General features: G+C 41.6%; 1 protein-coding gene across 1 annotated transcript; it reads left to right on the top strand.

Moving 5' to 3' along the window:
- The first annotated feature begins 756 nt into the window (after nt 1-756).
- Nucleotides 757-9,476, top strand: LOC114624126 (RNA-binding protein 4B-like). The gene is given in 5 exon segments (XM_028770911.1): nt 757-851; nt 1,455-1,878; nt 6,422-6,711; nt 6,713-7,092; nt 9,352-9,476. Coding segments are annotated over 4 exon segments (1,086 nt in total). The 5' UTR covers nt 757-851; nt 1,455-1,466; the 3' UTR covers nt 9,356-9,476.
- Nucleotides 9,477-20,270: the final 10,794 nt, after the last annotated feature.

The raw sequence follows: 20,270 nt of genomic DNA, 5'->3' as shown, positions 1-20,270 counted from the left end.
GGAACCCTTGTCACTCACATTTCCAAAACCTGGATTCGCTCTGGACCTCTGGACAATGTGTTCCTTGGTAATGGCACACCATATTTCAGGAACCACGATAGACAGACAGTACGAGAGAGGGAGAGCCCAGCCCACGTATATTCATGAATAAACATGACAAAGTATAGTTTAGATAGAGAAATGCCTCCCTCAGACCTAACCCAGTTCTAACACAGATTATCTTTCTACGCCTCGACTCTCAGTTTCAGCTTCTTCACCAATGAACAACACTACTGCAGTGAAAACTAAATTGTTTTAAGGGAATTCTTACCCCTTCCCACCCAAACAAGGGAGAGATTAGGTTAAGAAGTGGTAGTGCCTGGATTTCTGAAGTATCGCTCTCAGCTGCCAGAGGGTGAGAAAACCCCCTGCCCAGTGAGACAACCCTTTGTCATCAGCCCCTTCGACAGTGCGCCTGATACCACGATCCATTGTGATGCTTAGAGACTCCCCCGGGCCTTACGGTTTTACCAAGGCAATGGTTGCTTCCTGAGCCCTTTTGACGCGCAAGCCGCGACCCCCTCTCAAGGCAGTGATTGGCTAGCCGGGGCTGGGGGCGGGCTGACCTTCGCTCCTGCAGTGCCGTCACCACATGACCCCGCCCCCGCACGGGGGGCGGACAGTTGTGTGCGGCCGCAGGATTGGTCGCCCCGCTCCTGCGAGGGGGAGGGGAGGCAGGCAGCGCGCACTCGCGCGTGCGTGAGCTGGCGCGCGAGAAAGCGCCCGGTCGCGCCGAGGCTCGAGCGGCCGTCGCCATTTTGTAGGGTTCTCTCTGACGCGGGACCCGCCGCCACCGCCGGCACCACCCGGAGGTAGGAGAGGATGCTGTGGGTGTGTGTGAAGATCAGGAGTGGGCTGGGCCGGACCTCGGGAGGGCCTGGAAGGATCGGGTTTGGGGGCCACTCATCTTCTGAGGAAGGTCCCGGGAAGACAACGAAAGGAGGCGGGGCCGGGTCTCCGGAGGGGGCGGGGCAGGGGTCGGGCCGAGTCTTTGTTGGGATGTAGGAGCGGAGGTTGGGCCGCTGAGGAAAGGAGTCCAGGTGTTGAGTGAAGGAGGGCTTTCGTTCTTGGAGTATAGTGGGAGGTGATACCGTGTTGTGGAGAGGTACACAGATTTCCCTCCAAAATCCTGTAACTAGGGACATTCAGCTACTTCATGCCTCCCGCTTGTGTTTTCCATCCCTGAGCTAAACCGTGAAGCAGCTAACCTTGTAAGATTAAATGTGCCTGACCTCACGCGTATGTATCTTGCACCTTGTGCATTCTGACCCCCGACCTTCTGTTAGCATTGTCACATAGCAGTTCCTCACATAGCAGTTCCTCTCTCAAAAAGAATTAACTGTGAGGGTCAAGAATGCTGTTAGTCAGTTTCTCACTTCACACTGACTTTTGAAATGTTGTTTCTTCTCTGCCAGGCTCTTGTCAGGATGGTGAAGCTGTTCATCGGAAATCTGCCCCGGGAGGCCACAGAGCAGGAGATCCGCTCACTCTTCGAGCAGTACGGGAAGGTGCTGGAATGTGACATCATTAAGAACTATGGCTTTGTGCACATAGAGGACAAGACGGCCGCTGAGGATGCCATACGCAACCTGCACCATTACAAGCTGCACGGAGTGAACATCAATGTGGAAGCCAGCAAGAATAAGAGCAAAGCTTCAACCAAGTTACATGTGGGCAACATCAGTCCCACTTGTACCAACCAAGAGCTTCGGGCCAAGTTTGAGGAGTACGGCCCAGTCATCGAATGTGACATCGTGAAAGATTATGCCTTTGTACACATGGAGCGGGCAGAGGATGCGGTGGAGGCCATCAGGGGCCTTGACAACACAGAGTTTCAAGGTGAACTGTTCTGGGGCTTGGGTGGCAGACCTTCGTGGAATCTAGCTCAAGGCAGAAGCAAGAACACAAGACCATGGGGCTGTGAGAGTGGCTTCTACCATTCTTTTATGAAAAGAATAGATTATGTTTACTACTCTTAAGCATAATTTACTCTTAGGGAAGCAAGCACTTTCCATTGTGTCTGCCAAGATGTTTCTCCACAACTGTGTAGGCTCCTTTCTTTGGTCGACATTCACTTGAGTGAGAAAGTTGCCTAGGCAGACAAGTAGCTAATGTGAGAATGGCTAGAAGTTAAGACTTCGTTGCTGGTTGGTTGTGACCCAGAAGCCTTTGAGAGTTTTTACACTTTGCTGCTTTCGATGATGGATGGTGGTAGGAAAGAGGAAAAAAGGGCATCTAGAGGAAGCGCTGTTTGAGGATCTGTGGTGAATCTGGTTGGGTAGATGGGTATTTTGGGGGTGTTCAAATCTGTTCAGTCTGTGGACTACAAGTAAAGCCAGGAAACATGTCATAGGTTCTTCTGCTCCATTTAACTATTACTTAACTCTTACCAGCTTAAGAAAAAAAATTATGTTTTCTTTAGGAATTGGATAGGAATGATGGTTTTGCTTCTGGGGAAATTCCAGCGAGGACATAGAGCTTACTGTATTGCTTATATTGATCATAAGTGTGTATGTATTATCACTAATACAGCTTGTCTGAAAACCCTTGAATCGTGTTACTATAGTAACCACTGGTTACGTGTGGGTACTAAATTTAATTGAGGTAAATTTTCAAATTAGATTTTTCCAGTGTGGGCAAGAGTCATATGAAGGAATGGCTACTGAATTAGGAAACATATCAGACCCCCATTGCAGGAAGTTCATTGGTTAGCAGTTTTACAAAGTCTTTTATTGATAGTCATGTTGGACCACAAATTCAAGGCTCATTTTCTAGTCCCTAAGTCAACATCTTTTGTGGCCTAAAAGTTAAATATACAAAGATCCTCCTGCTAAACCTAGAAAACAATGAAATGGTGGAGAAAAGGGAAACTCAGTCAGAAAAGTGTGAATATGCAAATAGAGCTTACTGGAGGCTTACTGTCATGTATTCTAGCTTCATCACTAATATCCCGGGCTTCAGTTATTGAAAGCCTAGGGTAAAGGCTGTAGCTAATTTCTCTCATGTGCCTCCGTGAAAAGATGGCAGTGAGGTAATAAGTACATTTTGATAATAAAAGCAATATATAACAAAAGTTGAGTGCTATTTGCAACCATGATTGCTTTTACTCTGGTTAGGAAAGTACTTAAAATGTGACAGTTAAATTTTTTCTTTAATTTGTATTTTTCTTTTATTTTGGACGTTCCTAATTATTTTCAATTGATATGGAAGGAGGTCATGAATGGACAGGGGAGAATAAGGAAGGAGTTCTTGCCCCAACCTCTCCGTTCTGGGGTTATCCAAGGGCCCCACAAATATTAGCCAAGTGCTCTACCATGAGTCTGTATGTTCCCATTCCTGAAGTAAGTAACAATGGAAAAAAAAAGTACTAAATTTTCAGATAAATTCTCAATGTATATGCCTTTTTACTTTCTAAAGGAAATGAGAGTTAAAAGGGATTTTTTGTTTGTTTGTTTGCCTGTTTTTTGGTGCTGAATATTGGATCCAGGGTCTTGAGCATGCTGTATACGCAGTACCACTGAGTTATGCTTCTTATCCCTTGTATTTGCTTAATAAAAGATAAAATTACATAAGAAACAGGGAACTGAATAATGCAATGGACGTATTTTATATATATATATATATATATATATATATATATATATATATATATATTCACTTCCATAGAAAGTACAGACAATAAACTGAGTTGAAAAAGAATCATTTATTGGTATCACATTCTTTTTCTGGCTCTTCTGAAGAGTGATTTACTCTTGCTTACATATGCAGATATTTTTGCAATCAGCTAATTTTTTCTAGGATGTAATGTAAAGTTTAGTATTGGGTCACTGTGGGTTTTTTGGTTTGTTTCTTTGCTGAGACAGCCCTCAAAATCACAATCCTGCTTCAGACTTCCTGGTGCTGGGGTTGTACATAAGCCTGTCAACGTATCTTATTGAAGTTACAATTGAGATGCCAACTTGGCATTTTGTTCAACTTAATGCCTTTTTGGCATTTAGTGCCACTTAGAGCATCTTTTGAATCTTTACTTCTGTGTATTAATGGTTGTCTAATATTTTAAAATTTCTAAGTTTACCTGGGTCTTTCAAGATGTTTCCTCTCCACAGGCAGCAGTGAATGCAGTTTGAATTGGAAACCATAAAGAAGCTGTTCCCAAGTAACCATCCGGGCAGCTGAGTTGGGAAGGATATGCAAGAACTTAGGGGTGTTGTTTCAGTGACACATCAATGGATCATTATGTCACCTACGTCTCCAGTCTTCTGTGAACCCTGACCTAAGATAGAACTCTAGAATTAGGATTAAGCTTCCCACCTTTTAGCATTTTAAGTCTCTTTTGTTCCAGTTTTCAAGAGAAAATGCTTTTTCTGGGCTGATCTTCTGGTAAATATTGGAAATATCAATAACTTGGAGGTTTTGCAAAATCTACCACTAGTAGAATGGTAAAACTTTTACCTGTTTCTAAAGCACAGGATTTTAGAGATTTTAAATTGAAAGCCCATGTAACCTTTGGAAAGAATGTAAAACAAGAAAGCCACCTGTCGTTTATTTTAGAGATATTTCTAGCTCTAAGTCAAAAATTAAAAAAAATTACTGGCATCCTTTGCACAACTGTAGAAATAGATTTTGCCACTTTAAAGCATTTCCGTACTCTACACTTAAAAGCATGACTAGGGTAAGGCAGAGACATCAAGTAAAATCACTGTATTTCAATGGAAAATGGATTTAGTCAGAATCCATACAAGTCAACAACAAATTGAATTATATTTTCCTCCTTAAAAATAGACTTCTAGATCTCTGGGCCAACGCAGAGAGTTTTCTTTCTAGATTGGCGTGGTTATTCTGACTTCAGAATTGGAGTAATGTGTCAGTTACACAGCTCAATGTCACTATATATGTCTGTTTGAAAGTGGCTTATAATCCTCTCCACTATAGAGAACTTTACATATGAAGAATAAATGAGGACAGAAATGTTTCTGATGAGTACATGTAGCACATGCTACTTTCAGAGAATTAACACCGACTATCTATTGACAGCATCAGTGGTTATGATGAAGACTGTCTACTAGCAGCTGGGGTCATAAGCTTGAACATTGTTTTGTTTTGAGACAGAGTTTCTCTATGGAGTTCTGGCTGTCCTGGAACTCACTTTATAGAGCAGGCTGACCTTGAACTCAGAGATCCACCTGCCTCTGCTTTGATCCCTGAGTGCTGGGATTAAAGGTATGCACCACCACAGCCTGGCTGAGCATCTTCATTCTCACTAAAGATGGTTTCATCTTGGGAGACAAAGGTCTCTGGATTGGGTCGTATATAAACTCTTGGGCAAAAGAGTTCTTTTCTCAGCTGTTTATCAGTAGTAATTTTCTAGAAGTATGTGTATGTTGTATTGCTTGAATGGGTGTTTATAGTTCTTTAAAGATTTATTTATTTTTTATATGTAAGTACACTGTCGCTGTCTTCAGACACCCATATGAGGGCATCAGATCTCATTGCAGATGGTCGTGAGCCACCATGTGGTTGCTGGGATTTGAACTCATGACCTCTAGAAGAGCAGTCAGTGCTCTTAACCGCTGAGCCATCTCACCAGCCCGGGTGTTTATAGTTCTTTAGGCAACTGTAGAGAAATACCTGTAAAGAATTATGTTCTGCATGGTTGGATAAAATGCTGATCATTCTTCTACATGTTTTTAGGAACACAGTTCCTAAAAAGCTAGTGCTGTTTTCATTTTAGTTTTGTTTGGTGCTAGAGATCAACCTTGGCCTTTCATACAGTAGCCAAGTGTTAAACTATCGAGAGATGCATGATCAACCCTAGAACCTGGTCATTTTTAACATCTATTCTAAGAGGCTTTGTTTAAATAGTTCTGCCTTGTGAGAAAGGGAGTTGAACTCTATACAGTCTTTTAATTCCACAGGTACAGATGAAGCTAATGATAAGCCAAGTATGATTTGGGTATCCAACATAACACACAAGTTCCTGGAGGAAACATAGTGGATAGACGATTGCTGTTGACCACGATGCCATACAGACATGCTAAGGGGCATATGCTTTTCTCAGATCTAACATGAGTTGAATTCAGAGGTAGAGAAGATGTCTTCTACAAGTTGTATGAGTTTTATTATTAGTGAGGTTTTGTTAGTAAAAGGTAGCAATCTTTGGGGAAGGAGACAAACTGTGGAGATACAAGTAGGGGAGGGTCTCCTATGTTACTGGTATAAACAGAATCTGACTGATCTCTAAGGACTCTACTTTTCTGGGTTTCACTTTTTTGGAAAAAATTGCTGAATGAAGGGGCCCAGGAATGTGTATGTCTATATATTTTATGTTTGATTTGAGTGAAAAGACTGTTAATTAGTAATAATTTTAATCTGTTTCCTTAAGGCAAACGAATGCATGTACAGTTGTCAACTAGCCGGCTTCGGACTGCCCCTGGGATGGGAGACCAGAGTGGTTGCTATCGGTGTGGTAAAGAAGGACACTGGTCTAAAGAGTGCCCAGTAGACCGTACAGGGCGTGTGGCAGACTTTACTGAGCAGTACAATGAACAGTATGGAGCAGTGCGCACGCCTTATACTATGGGTTATGGGGAGTCCATGTATTACAACGATGCCTATGGAGCACTCGACTACTATAAGCGCTACCGCGTCCGATCTTATGAAGCTGTGGCGGCGGCGGCTGCAGCTTCCGCATACAATTATGCAGAGCAGACCATGTCTCATCTTCCTCAAGTCCAGAGCTCAGCTGTTCCCAGTCACCTCAACTCCACTTCTGTCGATCCTTATGACAGACACCTATTGCAGAACTCTGGCTCTGCTGCCACCTCAGCTGCAATGGCTGCTGCCGCTTCCTCTTCCTATTATGGAAGGGACAGGAGCCCACTACGTCGGAATGCGGCTGTGCTCCCCGCAGTTGGAGAGGGCTACGGTTATGGGCCAGAGAGTGAGATGTCTCAGGCTTCAGCAGCAACACGAAATTCTCTGTATGACATGGCCCGGTATGAGCGGGAGCAGTATGTGGACCGAGCACGGTACTCAGCCTTTTAAAAACTGGAGGTGAGAGTGTGGTGGATGTGGTTGAAATTTGCACTTAGTTCCCTACAAGAGACCTCTGCTTCACTGAGGAGCCAAATCACCAAACAGGACCATACCAAAAAGCAGAAACTGTATGTTTTGGGTATTTTCTGTAGTTTAGGCCAAGGGTTTATTTGGCTTGTTGAGTTCCAATCTGTTACTTCTGAAACATGAACATACTCAGTGAGAATATTATTTAACCAGTTGTGAAGATACTTGATATGAAGAAAAAAGGTAGGGAGAGCTACTATATTGGCCCTTTGCTGTGTAAATAATTATTTTCTCATCCAGGAAAGAACTAAGGTTCAGAGAGCATCAGTACTTTGCCTATGATCATCTGGTATCACATGATAGAGCCAAAATTCAGACTCAGAGCTGACTCTTAAATTCTGGCCAGTAAGGTGGCACACACCCAATGGTAGCACTTGGGACACAGAGGCAGGTAGAGCTCTGATTTTTGAGGCCAGCCTGATATACAAAGTTCCATGACAGCCAGGGCTACACAGAGAAACCCTGTATTTTAAAACCAAAAATAAAATCATACTCTCCACTACTACACTGCTGTGATGGTTAAGCTGCAAGGGTATATTTGGGAGCTAGTAATGGACAGCACGGTGAGAGTTTTAACTAACTTTAAGGGTTTCCAGATTGTTAATAAAATACTATAGTAAAATACTATTTTAGTAGTAATGTTTCCCTATTTCAAGAAATGTATACAGTATTGGAATGGCAAGAATTGGGGATATCCAGAGACAAGTAAATTTCACTAGAATGGAAATGGCATTTATAATTTACAATTCTCTTATGGTTTTCCTTGTACATTGAAATTGAGCATTACTTGAGTTAAAGCTACAACAGTACGGTTACCACTACCCTGCATACATATATATAAAGAAAAGAATGGCATGCATGTTTTGTTAAGTTTATATGCTATTCAGTTGCATCATTGAGACTTGGGACTTCTTAGAACCATCATTCAGCCATATGTTCAGCATGTGAATGGAGTTTGCTAATTTTACACCTGGATCTATTTTGTGAGATACCTCTGATAAAGTTAGCATAATCTGTTAGATAACTTTTCTCTCCGGTATGTTTCAAAGTTAAACATTAAGTTATTCTATTATAGCCTTTAAGGGTGGTTTTAGGACATTTTTAAGTGAATTTTAACTTCAATCAGTAGGTGCTCAACTAATCTCTTTTTAGTGATGACTTTTAAAGAAACTTACCTTCCAGGTGTGAACCTCAAATGGACTGAATAACCCTGAGTTGGTTGCAGTCCCAGGAGCCTGATGTTAATGAGGCTGCCAGGATGAAATACTCCACAACTGTTGGGGATCCAAATTCGGGTCTCACCCTAACAGAACTGATCCAAGAACATCCCAGCTTTTGAAGTCGATTGGCACAGATCAAGACCAAGATTTGGCCCTGTGTCTGTATTAAGTAGAGGAGCTTGGTGTGAGTTAATTTTTTTTTTCTCCCTGCCATTGGTGTCTGGAGTTCCCAACCATCAATGGAGGAATTAGACAGTCCTAGCAGTAGTTTCTTCTTTTGATTTGTCAAGGGTTATTTGGTCAATTGGGAAACTACTGCAACTATGGCTCTGAAGTGACAGTGTGACATGCAGATACCTTAAAGGATGAATGACCAACTGCTCTTTAACAGTATTCTTTGTGACTATGTTTTTTGAATGTTTTCTTTGGAACATCTGTAATAGTAAAATTGGGCTGGGCATGCATGGGTGGTGGATGCCTGTAGTCCTAGCTATTCAGATTTGCTTCAGAACAGAAGTGTATGCTCATATTGGGCAACATACTAAGATCCCATCTCTTAGAAAAAAGAAACTGACTGTTATCTGATATCTCAGTAGCTTTTTTTTTTTTCAGATTAATTTTTCCAAAATTAATCTGTAGCTATTGAAAATTTATTATACCTTCCTTGAAGCCTTCTACCATAGGGGTTACCTGAGTTAAAAGATAGGAGAATGCCGGGTTTATACCACCAGCAGTTTTGTATCTTGTACAGCATATATATAGCTTTAAGTAGGTTCCTAGCTGTACCTGTTAGACTTTGGGGTGATTTTGTGGGATATACATTCAACCCAAAATCTGATTTGACTTCGTTTTGTTCTTTGTGTCACCCCCCCCCCCCACTGGAATACAGGACGGGACCAGGGCTCTTGTACTCGGAACCAGACTGCACTCCAGGCATTGTGTAAGCCTCTTGTGTTCTGCTTTCTTTCAGGTAGGATAATTGCGGACTGAACCCTCGGGCTGCGGTCATATATGAGAACTTGGTCCTCGTGGTCCCCTTTGCCAGGATGTTTCCATTGCTTCATGTTTCAGTAAACAAAGGAATTTGTGACCAACTATGTTTTCTTTCTTAATTTAATTCTTCTAAGTTGACATTTCTTTCCTTGATGCTAGTTGTCTGTAGCTTTTCACTCTGTTCCTTATATTCTCAGCCTCTGAACAGCCCTAGGTAAGGATTATGCTGGCATCCCCCCCACCTTCCCTGTACAGTGGAAGCCCCTCTTAATCTTGCTTTCCTTAGGAGTTGAGCCCTTCTCCCTGCCTTCCTGCAGCATCTCCTTTCCCTTAAAAATGACCATGTAGTGGCAAGCAGCCTTTAACTCTTCTGTTAGTTCTGGACTCTTAACATTGAAGCTAGTCTTCTGAAGTTGCTAGGACCATTGGGGTTTTGTTGTTTTGGTTTGATTTTGTTTTATTTTTTGGTTTTGTCTGACCTGTGATCGTGGTACAGCATTTGCTGAAATTTAGCCTTGTTTTATTCCACTCCTCCCACTTTTTTTTTTTTGAAAAAAATAAATGTTTCTAACTCTTAATCTTTTCTTAACTGAATGACCATTATTTACCACTAGTGTTTTCTGATTAAGTTGTACTTGAGCTACAAAATTCAAATATGTGAATGCCTAAAATATATAGGGAAAAAAATGAGCACAGCAATATGGTTTTAGAGGTTAGCTACAATCTTGAAACACTGGACACTTAGGTATCTGGTCAAGCTCATTTCTCCGAAATAACCAGAGCTATTCTACAGCTAAAAGATTAACCCACCCAGAGAGCGAAAGTACTAGTGATAGAAGCCCCATGGAAAACCAGAATCATAAAAAGGCTATCCTAGAGTAGCTCCTCAATCCTGTCAAGTGTACTGAATTTAACACCACACTGCTCTGGACCAGTGTAAAGAATGAACTTTTTAGGGGCTGGAAAGGAGGGCTCAGTGATTAAGAGCAAGCATAGGACCCAGTTCAGTTCCCGAACCCACAGTTCCAAGAGATCGGATACCCTCTTCTGACCTAATCAGACACTAGGCAAACAGTGTACACACACACACACACACACACACACACACACACACACACACTCTCATACACTTAGTAAAAACATTTTTAAAGAACAAACATTTTAGGGTTTGTTAACACCTTCCTTGATAGGCTTGATAGACACTCTCTCGATCACTCTTCCTTTTCCTCTGTGTATTTTGAGACAAATTGTCCCTATGTAGCCCTAGCTGACCTAGCACATGCCATGTATAACAGACTAGTCTCATACTTGCGTTGATACTCCTGCCTCCCAAATTTTGGGAGTAGACATCATTCCTAGATGTTTTATCCTTTGTTAATTAGGGGTGGGGGTAGGAGTGCAAAGCACTGAAGAGATGGCTGAGCAACAAAGAACAGACTGCTCTTCCAGAGGGGAAAGGTTCAACTCCTAGTACCCCATACTGGTGGCTCACAACTGTCTCATAATTTCAGTTCCAGGGAAGTCAATGTCCTCTTCTGACCTCCAAGGGTAGGTGCAACATGCATGTGGCAAAACATCTATATACATAAATTTTCAAAAATAGTAAATGAGTGGATGGATGGATGGATGGATGGATGGATGGATGGATGGAGGCTAGGCATATAGAGCACAAAGCCTGGGGTCAGTTCCCTAGACTTTTCCCAAGTGCATGTAAATTCCCTTAAAAATTCTTTAAAAGTGATTTTTTTTTCCCTCAAAGTTTTAATATTTCTGCTAGGGTTAGGCTTTAGCTAAAATTCTTAAGATGGGTCTGTTTGTTTTGAAGGGGAGCTAGTTTTTAAGACAGTATTTATAGCTCGCATTGGTCTTGAATTCATTATGTAGCTGGAGCTTTCCTTCAACTCCTACTGATCCTTCCCCTTTAATGCCTCACATGAGAGGATTCCAGGTTGGATCACCACACCTGAGCCACTAACACAGTAGTGCTGGATCAGAAAAAATCACTTCATACACCTGTTCAACACTCAAGAGTTAGATTATCAGGAGCTGGAGGCCAGTCTGAGGTATTGAGACCCAATCTCAGAAAAACTGAGCAATCCGTGCAGCCCCTCTTTGTGTGTGTGTGTGTGTGTGTGTGTCTGTGTGTGTGTGTCTGTGCCAGTGGAGAAACACAGGTGGAGGTCAGAAGAAAACTTTCAGAGGTTGTTTGCTCCCTCCACCATAGGTCCTAGGGGGTGAAACTCAGGCTATCAGGAGTCTATAGCAAATATTTATCTCACCAGCTCTTTTAAAAATACTATGTGGGTGGGTGGGTGCATGCCTGCGTGCGCACATGCACAAAGACTGAAGTAAGTGTCTGCCTGAACTAGCTGGCCAGCCAGTCCTAGTGTCCTCTCCTGTCCCTGTCCTACCTTCCCCATCTCTGATGTTCACCTAAGAACCCAGCTTCTCCAAGAGTCCTAGGAATCTGACTTCTGGTCTTTTATGCTTGAAAAATAACTATTTTAGTTCTTGAGACAGGGTCACAGGTAGCCTAACCTGGTGTCAGGCTTATTTTACAGCTGAAGAGGTCGTCCTTCATCTCCTGATCATCTTGCCTCTGAGGGATTATATGCACGCAACTGTCTAGTTCTATGTAGACCTGTGGATCAAACCCAGGGCTTCATGTATAGTATGCAAGCACCTTACCAACGGAGCTACATTCCCCAACCCAAAACTTTTATTTTTCATTTTTTTTGAGATATTTTATTTATCCCATACTGGCTTCTAATTTGCTATATAGCTGAGGCTGGCCTTGAACTCCTGATCCTCCAGCTTCTACCCACAAAGTGTTAAAACTATAAGCAGGCATAAACCTCAATAAACAATCTGAGCAATTATTTTAATCAATATTTTATATGCCCTGAGCTCCTGTTTATTAAAACTAAATGATGAACTAAACCCTGCTTGAGGTTTACTGTCCCTGTATGGAAATGGTGGCATGAACATTCTGATTACATGTGAAATTTTCTTCATTTGGATGAAGGTGCTGGAGACCAACCATAGAACCTTATGCATGCCAGGTGCCCCTAAGCTATATAACCCCGCCCAACATATTTTACAAGACTTTATGTGGTTATTTTGTCTGCATATATAAACCTAGTGTCCATGGAGGCCAGAAGAGGGCATTGCATGGATATTACAGACACTGCTACCCCATGGGTGCTGGAAAATCAAACCCTAAGTCTTCTGTAAGAAAAGCCAGTGCTCCTAACTGCTGAGCCATCTCTCTATCCTCTTCACTTTCTTTTGAGATAGGATCTTGCTGTATTTGTTATCCAAGCTATCCTCTGTCATCCTGCATCATCCTCTTATGCTTTGCTTATAAGAGTGTACCACTTCCAATTCCACATATTTTATACCTTATGATTTTCTGACTTTTTGAAGAGGCCAGAATGACAATCAACAGAGGTCTATGCCCACACTCTTACTAGCAAATGAAGTATAAAGGCTCATGTTAATGCTAACATTCCACAGGAAAGTGGAATGGTCCCTGTTGTCACACAAAAGAAATTTCAGACAAAGCCACTGAGATTTCTTTGTGATTGGTATGCACACCACCAGACAAAACTACGATGTGTAAGGGTTGAGCCAGTCATGACAGTGCATGCCTTAAGTCACAGGACTCAGGAGGCAGAGGCAGGATTATCTCTGTATGAGCTACAGGATAGCCAGTACTACACAAGAGAGACAAAAAATAAAAAAAAATAGAACAATAAAATGTGCAGATATTGATGTCCCCAGAATCCTCTAGTGGTATCCCATATTTTTTATTTGTGTGCTATGCAACTGCTATATGCCGTGTGTAGACAAGTGCCCAAGGATGCCAAAAGACAGCGAGGATACCCTGGTGCTGGAGTTACATAAGGTGGTTAGTCACCATAGGGGTGGTGGGAACTAAACTCACATTTGCAAGAGCAGCATTGCTAAGCCATCTCTACAGGTGCATGAATTTTTATATAATCTAAGTGGCTACTGACTACAACTTTGATAGTAAAATTATATGAAGAATTTCTTTTTCTTCCACTTGCCCATAATAAATAAATACTGGAAAAGTCTAGGTGTTAACTAACTAGAACTGCCAAAGAGTAAAATGTGTTTCTAAACCTCAGTTCTCACATGAGAAGCTACATGTTGTAGGTATAAAATTCCTTTCATTTACTAAGATAAAGTTCTTCTACACAGACTATTTCAGAGTCCTATGAGACTTCTCTCCACGTTCCTGAACTCTCTTATCTGCCGTTTGAACTCCTGATATGCACCAGAATATGGTGATCTATGTATTCCTTCTAAAGAAATAAACCTTAATTCATTTGTGCTAAGCACTATAAAGAGCAAATGTGTAGAGGACTATAGAGGGTGGCTGTCCCAAATGAAAGGGGAGAGAGACACTCATTAGCCAAAAAGGCAATTCTGAGGCTTGAGCAAAGCTGTGGAGAAAACCAGAAGAGTTAAGAGATGGGAACCACTCACACCAAGCCTTGAAGTTAGACTGAAGGAACTTCACTTTCACCTTGGAAGATACAGGCTTATCAAAAGCTCATTAATTTTTCTTTAAAGATCACTGATGGAAGAGGGAAAGTATTAACAGTACTGTAGATTAGGTTAGTGTGCTTACTGTTCTAGAGTCAGTAAATGAAGATTAAAAGAAAAGTACATTGTAGATATAAAATAATCCACAGGTGCATTCAAGTGGCAGTATGGATGGAGGGCTTAAATCTCTGCAACTGATCAAGCTGGCTCTTCTGTTCAGCAGTGGCTAAGCACCTGCTGTGGGCCAGGCCCCATATGAACTGAATAGTACAGAACATAGTCCCTTGGAGAACTGAGTGTAACAGGAGGGTTAGGAATGTAGGTTTAAAATCAAAGTTGTAGGGTTAATACTATATACAGCATTGCAACCACTTACTTGCACTTAAAGACTGCAAAGCCTGATGACATGAAACACACCTCTAATCCTAGCACTCGGGAGGTAAAAGCAAAAGGATCAAGAATTTAAAGTTGGGCTACAGAGATGGTTCAGTGGTAAAGCTCACAACCATTTATAATGGGATCTGATGCCCTTTTCTGGCATGCAGGTGTACCTGCAGAGAGAGCGAGCACTCATACACACACAAAAGAATTTAAAGTTATCTTCCACTACATAGTCTGAGTTACATGAGTACCTATCTCAAAGAAGTGAGGGCTCGGGTTCCATTCCCAGCACGCACAGGGTGGCTCACAACTCTAATTCCAATCCAAAGGGATCCAATGCCTTCTTCTGACCTCCATGGGTACCAGGCACAAATGTGGTCCGCATACACACTTGCAGGCAAAACATTAATGCAATAAAAATCTCTTTTTTAAAAACAGCAGAGCCGGGTAGTGGTGGCACACGCCTTTAATGCCAGCACTTGGGAGGCAGAGGCAGGTGGATTTCTGAGTTCGAGGCCAGCCTGGTCTACAGAGTGAGTTCCAGGACAGCCAGGGCTATACAGAGAAACCTTGTCTTGAAAAACAAAAAACAAAAAACAAAAAACAAAATAATAACAATAAAATAAATAAAATAAAAAATAAATAAAATAAAATAAAAAAAGCAGAACTACACTAGTCAGGTATAGTGGCACATGCCTTTCTTTAATCTCAGTGGTGGAAGGTGTGTTCAAAGCTAGAGGCCAGCCAGGATATAGAGATTCTGTCTCAGAAACAAGCAAACAAACCTACACTTAACAGCTGTCTACAGCCAGGCAGTGGTGGCGCACACCTTTAATCCCAGCACTTGGAGGCAGAGACAGGCAGATTTCTGAGTTCGAGGCCAGCCTGGTCTACAGAGTGAGTTCCAGGACAGCCAGAGATATACAGAGAAACCCTGTCTCGACAAACAAAACAAAAAACAAAACAAACGAACAAAAGAAAACAGTTGTCTACAGAGACAGCGAATGTGAGGAATGGTGAGAATTGAGGTAAGTTGCTGACCCATTTTGGAGGAAGTGGGAAAAATAATACCCCTGTCCTTTTGCCTCCATGATTTTCTTCCTGTGCTGTGTGAGCCTGTCTGAGGCAAAGCCCTAGGGACTGGGTACAGCCTCCAAGGGAGGAACAGCCCTAGCAGCAGCATTCTGTTAAATACTGTAAATAAAAAGGAAAGTAAATTTAAATATCATAAGTACTTATTTAAATATCATCACTACCAGGGAGAAAGGGGAACCAGATCCCTTGAAAACTTCCTAGTGCTAGTGCAATGCCTTTGTAGGGTTGGGAAGAGAGGCACAGAACTACTAAGGCTCAGCTCTGCCCCCCACCCCCAAAAAAAAGCTCCTGTAACAAAGGCTTGCTTCATCTTTTAGGTCTGCCTGTGACAGCCTTTGACTTACTCCTTCCCTTTCTTTGACTTACTCTGATTTCCAGTCACAAAGTGAAGACAGGCACAGAAAAGTATGCAATGCACTGCATGGAGCTTTTCCCAAGGACAGAAAGGAAGAGGTTGGTTGTCTATAAAATGGCTCCCCCAAAAGGGAAGCAGTCTGCCTAAGTTTGGTTCCTGGCTTCAGTTTCTGACTCATATAGGAGCCTCAGTGAGTTACCCATTCTTGGAAGTTTGGGAGAGGGGAGAGGAAGAAATACACACATCCCAGGGAAGAATTACCAATGTTAAAAGAATCTGTGCCAGGGTGGCCACACAACCCAGGAACTTACTATGTATACTAGACTGGGATCAGATCTGTGGCAGCCCTCCAGTTTCCCAGGTGCTAGATAGAAGGATAAGCCACTACATGGGGCTTAAAAACTCCTTAATTTATTTTTACTTTATGTGCATTGCTGTTCTGCCTGCATGTATGCTTGTGTGAGGATGTCAGATCCCCTGGAACTGGAGTTATGGACAGTTGTGAGCGGCTATGTGGGTGCTGGGAAATGATCCCAGGTCCTCTGCAAGAGCAGCCAATGCTCTTAACCACTGAGCCATCTCTCTGCAGCCCTGGTTGCTAAACTCTTAAATTCATTGGCTGGGACAATTCTAGCCCCAAAGTGACCATTCTTAAGTCCTACGGTACCACACCAGAATTCAGAATCTGGCTCTGGACTGATTGATACTCAGATTTTTACAGAACAGACAGCTGCTAAGGCAGTTAAGAACACTGGCTGCTTTTTTAGCCAGGAGAGATGGTCCATGCCTTTAATTCCACACTCAGGAGGCAAAGAGGTAGGAGAGTCTCTATGGGTTTGTGGCCAGCCTGATCTATGTAGTGAGCTTTATGACAATCAGGACTATATAAAGACCCTGTGATCACCACCACCAACAACAAAAAGTTAAATTTAAAAAGCACTCGCTGCTTTTACAGAGAACAGTAACTCCAATCACAGGGACATACTCTTCAAGCCACCATGGCATTTCACACATGTGGCACACATATATGCAGATAAAACACAACAGGTAAAAAAAGATATGAGCTAATTAGTATAGAGAAGACAAAAGTGGTATACTCAAGGGAAGGTCATCACTCAAGGGATAGTTTCCATAAAACATTTACTGCTGTTTATTGTGTGTTCCAGGAACTCAAGTGCAGTTGTCAGGGCTGAAGCTCAGCAGTAGAGATCTGAGTATATGAGGTATACATTGGTATAGCAGACAATTTTCTGTCTTGAGTTTTATAAGAATGGTGAATGAGTAAGTACCACAAACTACACAGACTAAGAACACTGGGTAGCCTTTAAACACTGTCAAATGTCACAACAGGGATCGAGCTATAGGGCGAACTGTCCAACATATATTCCTGGGGCCCACCAATCCCAAGAAATACACACTTGAGAATGGAGATCAGTCTCTTGAACTTCAGGGTTGTGACTTAGGGAATGGTCTAACAATAAAAGGTGAATGTACAATGATAAAAACCTAAAATGTGAGGTCAGTGAGACGAACCAGCAGGTAAAAGTGCCCGTCACGAAAGCCTCGTGAGCTTCCCTTGAGTATACCACTTTTATCTTCTCTACCCCAACTGAGTCATTCTTTTTAAACTGTTATGTTTTTATCTGCATAGGTAGTATACATGGAGAATACATCCCTAGCTCAGTTGTGTGTCTTGCTCCTCACATTTTGGTACAATATTAGGGACTAAATCTAGTGTCTCAGTATGCTAGACAAGCACTCTTCTACTTCTTGAGACAGATCCTCTGCCTGAAACTTGGTAAGTTATCTAGGATGGCCTTCAACTGATTCCACATAGCTCAGGCAGCCCTTTAACTTCCAGATCCTCCTACCTTAGCCTCTTGAGTAACTTGAGATCGCTGATGTGTACCACGAGTCTGGCTTGACTCTTATCTTTTCTTAATCCTCCTTCCCAACAACCAGTAAGATTTATTGAGGACAACTGTCTCTAAAGAGAAATCATAAGTATGTTCAGGAAGCCTTGATACTAACAGAAGTTACTAAGTAAGGGCTTTTACAGCCCCACGATCCCAGGAAACACATACTTGAAAAGGAGATTGGTTTCTTGAACTGTGGGATTGTGACATGGGGAATGGTGTAATATTTGGGGGGCTAGGAAGAGGTGTCATTAAAAAAGTAGCAACAGTAAAAGGTGAATCTGCAATGATAAAAACTTAAAATGTGTGTGAGGTCAGTGAGATGAACCAGCAGGTAAAAGTGCCTGCCTATCACACAAGCCTCCACGATCTGAGTTCAATCTTCAAAATATACAAGGCAGGACAAAACCAGACTCCCAGGACCTGTCTTCAGACCTCCGAATCTGCACCATTTATGCACCTCTCTCCTCCTCTTCTGTCTCCTCTCACACATCAACAATCTTGGTTCTAAACAAACAACACCTAAACATGCCATCACACCCATCCAGTGCCAACAAACACTGTCTAAAACACTTCAGCGCTAAGTCCAGACTATTGTGTCTTATGAATTACAGGGCTTTATGCTTTCACAGAAACACAGTAGTTAAATATAGAAAGTGGACTTTTAATACTTTCCTATCATTACTATAGCACATTGGTGTATCACTGGCTTGTATTGTGTTCACATGTTTCCTTCTACAAATGGTTGTTTTAAATTGCTGACTTGAGTTATAGGATTAGGATAAATTTTTCCAACAATTTCTCAAATAGCCCTAGTTTGTGCCATTTTGTTTTCTGTATTTATACAAAATAGTTAATATGCTCAGCATTGACAGTTAAAAAATCAAAATAGCAAGCAACTCTAAAAAGTACTTAATATTGTTGCTTAACATTTAAACTTTTATGTTAGATAAGCACAGGGATGGCTCTGGATAAAAGCATATCTATAATTCCAGCATTCCTACCAGAATACAGGTGAACACAGAATTGGCTTGAGAGAGCTTCACAGCAAGCTAGTGCCATGTGTACACCCACATTCAAACACATGGACAGACATACTTGCACACAAGCTAAGAACTATAAAATAAGCACATCTATCTCATCAGCATGCAAATCTGCTCATCTATAGTAAACAGACTTTTACTTATCTTTACATATCCACATGGAAAGAAATGTTTAAATATCCCTGATCTAGATGAATTCACTTTTCTGTCTTTGCATATATGTGAAATAATTTCAAAGACACAATGGGGGGGAGGGAGAACATAGCAGTTTCACTGCTTTAAAATTTTATCTTTCTTTTTATCTTCAAAATGAGTTAGGCCTGGTTGTGCAGCTCTGTAATCCAAGTTACTCCAAGAGCCTTAGAAGGACATCAAGTTCATGTCCAGGATAGGCAATTTAACTTCAAAGGCTGCATAAGCATGTGCAATGACCGATGCTTAATCTCCAGTACTGGAAAAAAGAGAACTCAGACCTACTGCTCAAAAAACAAATTCTTTTAAAAGGATTACCTAAGGGACTGACAGAGAGAAAAGGGATCAGATTAAGACATCAGTGTAATGTGCCTGAAACAGAGTAGTTACCTAGAACTTTCTCCCCAGGTGCCTATTTGCTTCTCATTCTAAATTTTTGCTAAATTTCATTAAAAAGAAAATTAGACCTCATTTATTATCAAAACATGGTCACATATCCATTGCTTACATTCTCCCCATCCTCTGAACACCATCATGCACTATAACTAACACACCCTAACTCACAACTCTTATTTGTTTACTATGTTCACTGTGCTTAATATAAAGATTATTTGGATGATGGAACTTCCATTAGTCTAGGTGGTGAAGACAACATGTAAGACAAAGAGAACATGAAATAATACAGTCTTTTAAAATAAAAAAGACACATCTTAATACAAAACTAACTTTCAGTTGATAGAAATAGAAGCTGGATGAAAGTAAGTTTTAAGAGAAAACTCAAACTAGGGGCTTATCCAGTAAAGGCGCTTGCCATTAATCCTGACAACCTGAGTTCCATCCCCAGGACCCACACGAGATAACCAACTTTTACAAGCTGCCTTCTGACCTCCACACGTATGGCACAACCATACACACACACAATGTAAAAAAACATAAAAAAATAAATGCTGGAAAGCAAACAGTAGAAAAGGTTTTGCTACAAACAAGTGAAAGTAACAAAGTTAACTGGTAAGGATCAAACTTTCTCTATATGAAAATAACACAATGTAATACTGATACACTGATCCAGTAAAAAGGGGAAATTATTTCACAAGATATAAACTAAAGGAAAGAGGAAATGGGCCTTATTAAGACTAGCTAATGAAGAGGGAACATGATGTGGGTTCAAATGCCTGAAAGCAGGTGTATGTGGTGAGACTGCTAAAGTGAGAGTAGTGGGTACTTATAATCCCAGCACTTGGGAAGCAGAGGCAGGAGATAAGCTATTTGAAGGCTACCAACACTAGATAGCAAGAATTAAAAACAAAATGGAATGGAGTTGGCTCATCAGTTAGGAGCTCTG

This window comes from Grammomys surdaster, unplaced genomic scaffold (assembly GCF_004785775.1).
Source record: "Grammomys surdaster isolate TR1022 unplaced genomic scaffold, NIH_TR_1.0 205, whole genome shotgun sequence".
NCBI classification, from domain to species: Eukaryota; Metazoa; Chordata; class Mammalia; order Rodentia; family Muridae; genus Grammomys; species Grammomys surdaster.
The sequence above is the reverse complement of the archived record's forward strand: the minus strand, read 5'-3'. Positions and strand labels throughout refer to the sequence as shown.